General features: G+C 46.2%; 1 protein-coding gene across 2 annotated transcripts in view; it reads left to right on the plus strand.

The window, feature by feature from the left end:
• Positions 1–10,454, plus strand: part of TECPR1 (tectonin beta-propeller repeat containing 1) — a 56,762-nt gene extending 46,308 nt beyond the window's left edge. For both annotated transcript variants that reach the window (XM_038762405.1, XM_038762406.1), the window contains 5 exons: positions 1,391–1,483; positions 3,305–3,411; positions 3,766–3,885; positions 7,406–7,612; positions 9,017–10,454. In XM_038762405.1, the coding sequence (XP_038618333.1) occupies positions 1,391–1,483; positions 3,305–3,411; positions 3,766–3,885; positions 7,406–7,606 (521 nt within the window). In that variant the 3' untranslated portion in view covers positions 7,607–7,612; positions 9,017–10,454. The remainder of the gene's footprint in view (positions 1–1,390; positions 1,484–3,304; positions 3,412–3,765; positions 3,886–7,405; positions 7,613–9,016) is intronic.
• Positions 10,455–10,956: the final 502 nt, after the last annotated feature.

Raw genomic sequence — 10,956 nt, forward strand, 5'->3', positions numbered from 1 at the left:
GCGTAAAGATACATTTTTTTATGGTATTTAAGTGCTGACTGTGTGCCAGGCACTGAACTAAGCATTGGGGAAGATACAACCTAATCAGGTTGGACACAGTCCCTGTCCCACTATGAGCTCACAGTCTGAGTCCCCATTTTACAGATGAGGGAACTGATGCCCAGAGAAGTGAAATGACTTGACCAAGGTCACATAGTAGACCCAAGTCCTTCCAACTCCCAGGCCTGGGCTGTATCCACTAGACCATGCTGCTTCTCAAATAGATGCCGTGGAGAGGTGTGAGTGGCCAAGTGTGTTAGATAACGTGGAATGGTGAAATGGCAGTAGATGTGGGGAAGATAGGGTGGGAAGGTGAGAGGTTAGTCCAGTAAGTCTTCATGGAGGAGATGATTTTAGTAGGACTGTGAAGATGGGGAGAGCGGTGGTCTTCTGGATGTGAAGGGAGAGGAAATTCCAGGCTGGAGGAAGGGCATGAGCAAGGTGTTGGCAGCGAGAGAGGTGAGAGCGAGACACAGTAAGTAGGTGTTCTGCAGATGCAATTCAGACGATGCTAAAATCTGGCAACGACAGCGGAAAGGACTGTTTCGGGGTAAGGTATTGCAGTTTGCGAAGACAACTGGTGGAAAGCCTTTGAGTTAGAAAAATGGTAGATAGTGATGAACCCATTTTACGGATTAAAACCCGAGGCAAGAGAGAGGAGGTGATTTGTCAGAAGGCCACATAATAATTCAGTAGCCACTTAATAATAATAATAATAATGGCATTTGTTAAGCGCTTACTATGTGCAAAGCACTGTTCTAAGCGCTGGGGAGGTTACAAGGTGATCAGGTTGTCCCACAGGGGGCTCACAGCCTTTAATCCCCATTTTACAGATGAGGTAACTGAGGCACAGAGAAGTTAAGTGACTTGCCCAAAGTCACACAGCTGACAGCAGAGCCGGGATTTGAACCCATGACCTCTGACTCCAAAAACCCGTGCTCTTTCCACTGAGCCACGCCGCCACTTCCTGAACATTGACTAGATCATGAATTCTTCTGTCTGTTCCAGACAGAAGTGCTATCGTGCATGCTTCAGGAAAGGCTAATTTGCTTATTCCATTCCCTATCCCCTAGTCCATGCTGAAGTTAAAAATCAACAGGGTGGTGGGGGCTGGGGAGAAAGAAAGCATGTTCACATAAAAGCAGGTACCTTTGATTCCCGAAGCTAATGGCTGCCAAGGAGTACCTCCATCTGAATAATAGTGAGATTAAGAACAAGAGAAGAGTTTAATATGCAACTCAATCTGACCAGTGTCACCATCTTAAATGTCATCTCTGTCATTCAAGCAAATAGCGCTTTTTTATCGGTTTGCTCTTGTTTCTCAAAAAGGGTTTGTAATGTATCTTTACAGGTGATTGTTGGTACCACATTCCATCTCCCCATAAACAGAAATTAAAGCAGGTGTCAGTAGGACAGACGTCAGTGTGTGCCGTAGATGAAAATGGTAAGTTATCCAAAACCGCCAGCTACTGAAAACATACTTTGTGTTTTAATCAACACGTACTGCGTACCTATCACTGTACTAAGTGCTTGAGAGAGACAGTAGAGTAGGAGGACGCCATCCCCTGTTCTCAAGGAGCTTACAGTCTAGCTGGGGAAATAGTAAATCTACAGCCCATAAAAACTAGCAGAGTTGCAGGTAAAACCAAATTTTAACGTAGCCCCACAGATCTACTTTGGAAAAATCGTCAATTCCCAAATTCCCGGGACGCTTTATCCTCCTCAGAATGCAGATGGTGGTCTCAGTGGGGCTGCTAGTTCATGTTACACCTTAATTCTGTTGGCTAGAGGAGATCACCGAACCTCGGGGTCAGCAGGGGATCATATCGCTTAGTAGAAATGATCTGACCCTTTAAGAAATGCCTCTGAAAATCCTGACTGTCAGCACGGCATCACTCAGGCCTGAAGAGTAACTTGGGCCAGCCCAGAGCTTGGTTATCTGCTTCAGGTTATAATTGTCAGTCTTTGGGGTTGGGGAGGACTGTTGGCTTCTTTGATTGCGCATGTCCTAGTCGGAGGTGGAAGAAGAATTTCATGAGAGGGAGGCAGAAATCAAGAGACGGTGTTTTTTTCCAGTTCATCTTCCTCATGAGCTTTGGTTACAGTTTGTCTGCCCTAATCCCAGACCAATTTAATTAGGAAGAGAGCATAGTAATCCTTTTAATAGTTTGGGCCAGGGGAGCCAGATATTAACATGATTGGGTAGCTGTAGAAGAGCAGGAAATAACCTGGGCACAGGGGGACAGAGCAGAGCTGGGGTAAGGCTCTGGCCACTGTCCCCAAGGACTAATACCTGTCCAAAGTCAGGTAGTAGTGCCAAAAGAGCAGAGTTCCCCCTTGATTAGCAGCTCTGATTATGGTATTCAGTGAGCATCTACTTTTATGTGAAGTACTGTAAATTCTAGTGTAGATACAAATTGATCAGATTGGACACTGTTGGGTGGGGACTTTATATGTTGCCAACTTGTACTTCCCAAGCGCTTAGTCCAGTGCTCTGCACACAGTAAGCGCTCAATAAATACGATTGAATGAATGAATGACACAGCCCCTGACCCCCATGGGCCTCCTATTCTTCGCAGGAGGGAGAACAGGTACTTGAATTAGACTGTGAGCCCACTGTTGGGTATGGACTGTCTCTATATGTTGCCAACTTGTACTTCCCAAGCGCTTAGTCCAGTGCTCTGCACACAGTAAGCGCTCAGTAAATACGATTGAATAAATGAATGACACAGCCCCTGACCCCCATGGGCCTCATATTCTTTGCAGAAGGGAGAACAGGTACTGAATTAGACTGTGAGCCCACTGTTGGGTAGGGACTGTCTCTATATGTTGCCAACTTGTACTTCCCAAGCGCTTAGTCCAGTGCTCTGCACACAGTAAGCGCCCAATAAATACGATTGAATGAATGAATGACACAGCCCCTGACCCCCATGGGCCTCGTATTCTTCGCAGGAGGGAGAACAGGTACTGAATTAGACTGTGAGCCCACTGTTGGGTAGGGACTGTCTCTATATGTTGCCAACTTATACTTCCCAAGCGCTTAGGACAGTGCTGTGCACACAGTAAGTGCTCAATAAATACGATTGATGATTGAATCATCATATTACAGTTGAGGAAACTGAAGCATAGAGAAGTGGCTTGCCCAAGGTCACACAGCAGACTTGGCAGAGCCGGGATTAGAAGCCAGGTCCTCTGATTCCCAGGCCCGTGCTCTTTCCACTAGGCCGTGCTGCTTCTCCACATTAACTCCGGTCTATTCCTATAGGAAACTTATGGTACCGCCAGGGAATCACTCCCAGTTACCCCCAGGGCTCCAGCTGGGACCACGTCTCCAATAACGTCCGCAAAGTTTCCGTGGGGCCCATGGACCAGGTCTGTGTTCTGCTTTCCCTCGAGTCCCCCGGGTTGCTTACAGTAACTCTGTCCAGGCTTTGGGTGTTTAAGCAGGCTGAGCTGACCGCAGTGTGAGGCCCCCTAATTTTTGGATAATCGGGAACCCCTCACTCATCCTTCGTTCTTTACCATGCAGTCAGAATACTCAGGGGGTGAGCTCAGGACTGGTGGTTTGCTTTTGCCGAGGCTGTTTGAGTTGGTGGTTCCCGGAAGCCCCATCCCTGCCCTCTCTCAGCTTTTTGCATTCTGCCCGACGTGAAGTCCTCCATCTTTCTGCTTGTTTGGAGCTACGGGATTTGGGCAGCCGGGGCTTCAGTCGGTCTTGAATTTCAGGTCTGGGTCATCGCCAACAAAGTTCAAGGGAGCCACAGCCTCAGCTGCGGGACCGTCTGCCACCGGATAGGAGTGCAGCCCCGGGAGCCCAAAGGACACGGCTGGGACTACGGGATTGGGGTGAGTTTGGGGAGCGGGAGCCAAGCCCGTTGTGGGGTAGGGACCGCCTCTAAAGGTTGCCGACTTGTACTTCCTAAACGCTTAGTACAGTGCTCTGCACGCGGTAAGCGCTCAATAAATACGACTGAATGAGTGAATTTAGGGCGGGGGCCGGGGAACAGTCCTCTCAGGGCTGGGCGGAGGAAGCGGTCAGCGTGGCCTGATTTGGTTGCCGTTCAATGGTCAGGGTTTCAAAGGCACCTCACAATATGTTCTCAGTAATAATAACTGTGGCATAAGCACGTACTAGATGCCAAGCAGTGTACTAAGCCCTGGGGTTAGAGCAGGCACCGTCCCTGTCCCATTGGAGCTCCCGGTCTAAAGGAGAGAGGACAGATATTTAATCCCCATTTTACAGGTGAGAAAACGGAGGTACAGAGAAGTTAAATAACTTACCCAAGGACAATAGAATAAATTCTATTTATTTTATTTTGTTAGCATGTTTGGTTTTGTTCTCTGTCTCCCCGTTTTAGACTGTGAGCCCACTGTTGGGTAGGGACTGTCTCTGTATGTTGCCAATTTGTACTTCCCAAGAGCTTAGTACAGTGCTCTGCACATGGTAAGCGCTCAATAAATACGATTGATGATGATGATGATGATGACGCACAGCAGGGAAGTGGCGGAGCCAGGATTAGAACTCCGGTCTCCTGATTCCCAGGCCTGTGCTCTTTCCATTAAGCCATGTTGCTTCTCTAACAATGTTTTAATGAAGTGAAATAAGTGAAATAAATATTTTCAAGTCCCAACATTTCACCCTGGGTTGATTCCTTACCTTTCTTGACATAGAATACTGACATTCTGTGTTACTTGGGTTAAGGCCTTTCAGAAGATCCGGAAAATTACCTGATCAGACTTGGGTCGTCTAATTGAAATGCCTCTGGAGAGTAGCAATTTCCCTGTTCCTCCGAGGTATACTCAGAAAAAAACTGGAGTTTTATTACATCTTTCTGTAGCTTTAGAGCTGCTAGATAGTATATTCTATTATACAGCTTTAGGAGTGTATGTACAACCACGATACTCTTCAACAGTGTGGCCTAGGGGAAAGAGTACTGCCTTAACAGTCAGGGGACATGCCTGCTGAGTGATCTCAAGAAAGTCACTTAACTTCTCTGCATTTCAGTTTCCTCTTCTGTAAAATGGGATTAAGGTACCTGTGCTCCCTCCCCCTTAGCTATCAGCCCCAGGGGCTGTTTCTCATAATAATAATAATAATGATGGTATTTGTTAAGCACTTACTTTGTGCAGAGCACTGTTCTAAGCGCTGGGGGGGATACAAGGTGATCAGGTTGTCCCACATAGGGCTCACAGTTTTAATCCCCATTTTACAGATGAGGGAACTGAGGCCCAGAGAAGTGAAGTGACTTGCCCAAAATCACACAGCTGACAATTGGCGGAGCTGGGATTTGAACCCATGATCTCTGACTCCAAAGCCCAGGCTCTTTCCATTGAGCCATGCTGCTTCTCATCCCTACCCTAGTGCTTTAATACAGTGCTTGGCATATAGAGAAGTAGCATGGCCTTAGTGGAAGAGCACGGGCCCAAGAGTCAGAGTTACCTGGGTTCTAATCCCAACTCTGCCAGTAGCTTGCTGTGTGACCTTGGGCAAGTTACCTAAATTCTCTGTGCCTGAGTTTCTTCATCTGTAAAATGGGGATTAAATACCTGACCCCCTCCTACTTAGACTGTGAGTCTCATGTGGGACAGGGACTGTATCCAACCTTATTAACCTGTATAATAATAATAATGTTGGTATTTGTTAAGCGCTTACTATGTGCCAAGCACTGTTCTAAGCACTGGGGTAGATACAAGGTAATCAGGTTGTCCCACGTGGGGCTCAGTCTTCACCCCCATTTTACAGATGAGGTACCTGAGGCCCAGAGAAGTTAAGTGACTTGCCCAAGGTCACACAGCAGACAAGTGGCAGAGCTGGGATTAGAACCCATGACCTCTAACTCCCAAGCCCGGGCTCTTTCCCCGAAGCCAGGCTGCTTCTATCTACCCCAGCATTTAGAACAGTGCTTGACACACACTTCAGTGCAGAACAAATACCATAATAATATAGTAAGCATTTAACAAATACCATTTGTAAAAAAAAGTTTATTATGCGGTTTAAAACTCACAGAGAAAATGAGGAAATTCACACAAAAAAACTGAAACCCTGGCTTACCTGGCCTAAGCTTTCCCGTACAACTTTAACAAGGTGGTTAAAGTTGAGCTTACTATGCGGAAGAACCTGTTCTCAAGGCCAAAGGGAGCAACAGCAGCACAAAAAGGAGACAGAATGAATGGGAGAAGCAGCCATTTAAAGGTCTTCTGTGAAATCTGGGTGAAATCTTGTCATTTCCACTTCCCTAGAGAACAGGAAACAATCCCTTTGCTTTCTGGAAAATGTAATCTAGACTGTGAGCTTACTGTGGGCCGGAAATGTGTCTGTTTATTGTTATAGTTTACTCTCCCAAGTGCTTCGTACAGGTGCTTTGCACACAAGCGCTTAATAAATTTACTTATTAAATAAATAAACTAAACCTCTTGTCAGAGATGATCCTGAGGGACTCCAGGTAAAAGGAGGTTGATTATTCATTCAATCTCCTTTTGCCTGGAGTCCCTCAGGGTCATCTCTGACAAGAGGTTGAGCGGCTCTATCAGCCGTATTTATCAAGCGCAGGGCACCGTACCAAGTCCTGGGGAGAGTACAACACAACAGTTTATCGGACACATTTCCTGCCCACAGTGTGGCTGCGTGGAAGAGAACGCAGCCCACCAGACTTGCTCGCTGAAAGCTTGCCCTGGATGAGGACTAGGGAGAGGAGGTGGCATCTACCGTGGGCCAGGATTCCAGACCGACCTGGGACTTTCCAGAGGTGTATGGACCAGATTCCACGAGGAAGGGCTGGGAACTGTGAACCCTAGCCCAACTCACAGGTGTCTCAATTACGCTTTGAGCTCCTAGGGTCTTTCTGCCACTCCCTCCCCTCATTGGGACGGGGTCTTTACTTAGTATTCTTGTAACTGGGGTCCAGGAACCACCTGTCAGTGAGCCTAGGGACAGTGTGTGTGTGTTGGGGGGGTGGCGGCGGTCCTGTCTGTCTGTCTGTCGCCTATTCCTTCCCCAGCTGGGGTTCTTAATACTTGGAAGTCTCTCTCTCCCAAGAAAGCCATAGAAGAAGTGGCACCAACTTGTCTGTGGCCACAGCTGGTCAGAAAGGCTGTGACCTGGTTAACGTCTACTATTCAGGATTTTTACTTCGAGAAGGGGAAACGCTATATTGGCACCCAATAAGTAGTAATCGATGATGATAATATTGTCCCACCTACTGACTTTTGCTTTCTCCATGGGGGTTCCCCTAGAGCAGTAGAGTGGATGCAGTCAACTTTCTCCTCTACAACTGTGGCCAAAATTGCCACCCGCCCTCGGTAAGTAAGGGAGTGATTATTCCCAAGAGTGAAAGGACTTCTCTTGTTGTCTGTTGTGTCCTTACAGGGAGGATGGGACCACATTTCAGTCCGTGCCAATGTGACTGAAGCCCTGAAGGCGGTATCACAAGAGACAAGTGAAACGCAGCCTCCAGCGACAAGAGACCTGGAAGAGGGCGAGGGAGGAGGAGACAGCAACCCGTTCACCAAGTCGATGCTGGTCATGAACACCGTGCAGGAGATGAACAGCAGAGCTGTGAGCTGCTAAGCCGAGGTTTGTCCGCCACTTGCCCCTTGGGCCCCTGCAGGAAAGTTGTGCAGGGAGGGTGAGCTTTTTTTCAATAATTGTATTTGTTAAGTGCTTACTAGGTACTAAGCACGGGGGTAGATACGAGCTAAGTAGTTTGAACACAGTCCTAATCCCCATTTTACAGATGAGGGAACTGAGGCACAGAGAAGTGAAGTAACTTGTCCAAGGTCACATTAGCAGGCAAGTGGTGGAGGCAGGATTAGAACCCGGGTCCTCTGACTCTCAAGTCTGTGTTGTATCCAGTAGGCCGTGCTGCTTCTCATAGAAGAGGTTGGATCTTCCCTCTGCAACGAGGGCATTTGCTCACCTTGGAGCCAGTGCCTGGGGAAGGGGGGACATGAGGTCCCAGAGGGATTATGGATGAGGGGAGGGGTCTGACGAGTTGATCCGAGTCAACCCGTTAGCCAGCGGGCCCTTGAGCCCATGTTCTATAGGGCTGAGATTTGCTAGTGAGCCTTTTACAGTTATTGTTTTTCTTGATCGGAAAGAGTAATAAGCGCTTAGTACAGTGCTCTGCACACAGTAAGCGCTCAATAAATATGATTGAATTGAATAATAGCATCGGTGTGGGTATCTTCCTCCCTTCAAGGCCCTACTGAGAGCTCACCTCCTCCAGGAGGCCTTCCCAGACTGAGCCCCTTCTTCCTCTCCCCCTCGTCCCCCTCTCCATCCCCCGCATCTTACCTCCTTCCCTTCCCCACAGCACCTGTATATATATCTGTACATATTTATTACTCTATTTATTTTACTTGTACTTATCTATTCTATTTATTTTATTTTGTTAGTATGTTTGGTTTTGTTCTCTGTCTCCCCTTTCTAGACTGTGAGCCGACTGTTGGGTAGGGGCTGTCTCTATATGTTGCCAGCTTGTACGTCCCAAGCGCTTAGTACAGTGCTCTGAACACAGTAAGCACTCAATAAATACGATTGATTGATTGTGGGTGGGGGACCGGCGAGGAGTAAGACTTGTAATGACATGCTTGGTATTATCATCATCAGTGGTACTTATTGAGTTCTTACTTTGCAGAGCAGTGTATTGTGTGCTTGGGATAATACAATACAACCCAGTTGGTAGACACATTCCGTTCCCACAATGAGCTTACAGCCTAGCGGGGAAGACAGAAATTAATATAAATGATTTGAAAATTTATAATTTATAGATATGTACATAAGTGCTGTGGGGTGAATGTCAAATGCCTAAAGGTCACAGATCTGAGTGCCTGCACACTAATTAGTAGTGAGCACGCCACTTTGGAGGCTTGGAAGTTGCCCCGTAAGCACACAATGGGACCTTTCAGGAAACTGCGCACATTGGGATTGATCAAGGAGTGAGTTGGGAATCTTTTTTATCCTGTTACTTTTCCCCAGGCTCTTCCCATGCTGTTCCAGCCTCTCTTGAGCCATTTCAGAGCTGGCTGCCAAGGACTCCTAAATTGGGATCATCCGACTTTTCCATCAGCCAGAGCAGCATTGCCCCCTCAATCCCCTGAATGTCAGGAGGCTCAGTCCTCTTGCCAGTCTCTTGTCTCCTATGGCACTGGTTGTCTCCTCATAAGAAGGAAAATGGAAAACATTTGCGGATGAACACAGAGATATTGCTGTTGGGACTGTGTTCTCTTCTAGGCTGAGGATTGGGTAAGTTCAGATACCTGGAGGTATGTGTAAGTCAAGGACGTGTGAACTGAAATGTAATGGAACTTAAATCCACTGTTCAGAAAATGGCAAAATCAATTTCTCCGGATCGATTCCTCAAGTCTTCTAGTTGAGGAAAAGATTACTGTATTTGGAAGATATTGCTTGGGCCGAAAGCCAAATGCAAAAAAATTGAGCATTTCCAAGTTGCTTGGGCTGACATTGTGAAACATGTGAATGTTTAGACCAAAATAATAAGAAAATAGAAGGAATAACATGCTAGTCCTAAAAATGTGGTTTTTTGTCTAATTATTATTTCTGTGACCTCAGGGTGCAGGAACCTGATCTCAAGAGAGTACTCTCCCGTTCAAAAAATAATCACAGCCCTTATTCTATTGGGTGAAAAAATAGGTTTTGTTCATTTGTTTCAGAAACTTTACTTTTATCCTGGTTTCTTCTGTTTCAGAGGAGCAAAGAAAAAGGATCATATGTCATTTGAACACTAGATTGTCATTTATGCTGTTTGTGCAGTCTTTAGTTTTTTTACAAGTAGTGGACATATTTCTGTATGTGATTGAAAAAGGAAATTTAGTCTTAATTTAATTACAATTCTAGTTATTTTAAGAGTAACTCACTTGTTATAAACTTGAATCTGGGACTCTCAGCCTCACAGGGAATCTTTTCAGAGAATTGTTAGAATATGATAGATGTCTAAATTCTACTCCACTGTATTGTGTTTTGTAAGTTTTCTATAAGTACCTCATAGCTTCGTCTACTGCAGTATATCTGAAGAGTTCAAGCAAATGTTTTTCTGTATGTATTGTGTTTTTGACACCATGGTAGCGTACTGTCTGGATGTACAGATGTAAAACTCTTCAAAATGATGCTTAGAAAATTTAAAATGTGATGATTTCCTGTTTACATGTTCCATTTCAAGCTTTGTTTCTAGAGGGCATTAAGGTTTATATTTCCTGTAATTTAGTGGCCAGTTATTCCAGAAAGCATTTCATGGAAGTGATTTTTCCACATAAACTCCTTTACTAGATTTTCTCTCTGTCCTCTCAAAAGGTGAAAACAGGTCCCTTTTGAGAACCAAATGTTTACATGCTCAGTACTAACTGGATTCTCACAGATGTGAGATTCTTTGATCCAATAAAACGTGCACCAGAACAGCGGTCTTGCATTTCTTTTTTTTGTTCATCCATACTCTATTTTTGATCAGATGCATTGTGAAAAAAAGAATTTTAAAACACATTTATGTGACAGTCACTAAGGTTGCGGTGCAGTACATGGCCATTAGAAAACTGGAGCAGATTTTTGCCTTGGGTTTCACGGCTTTTGCCGTCCCCATCTCCCTTTCAATCCGCAGAAAGTGGTCTTAATGAGAAATGCTTTTTGTCCCCATTCAGCAGACCGCGTGCGAATGTCGGGTTGTGTCGGTGGCATGGGGCGGCAGCCCATCTGTGTGCCGTGTTCGGCCCGGGAGTCCGCACACTTGCCGGCCCCTGCTCTGCGTGCTGCTTTGGAAGTTGAGTCCTGAGGAAGACCCCGAGGCCACCCAAAAGGACAGCGGAAGAGGGTCGGAAAAGCCCCGCGCTCTCCGTCGAAAGGCTCCGAACAGAAATCCAGGATCCCAACTTAAGGTGATCCCCAGGAGTGTGGAGGCGTGATTCCAG

The sequence above is a fragment of the Tachyglossus aculeatus genome, chromosome 21, assembly GCF_015852505.1.
Source record: "Tachyglossus aculeatus isolate mTacAcu1 chromosome 21, mTacAcu1.pri, whole genome shotgun sequence".
NCBI classification, from domain to species: Eukaryota; Metazoa; Chordata; class Mammalia; order Monotremata; family Tachyglossidae; genus Tachyglossus; species Tachyglossus aculeatus.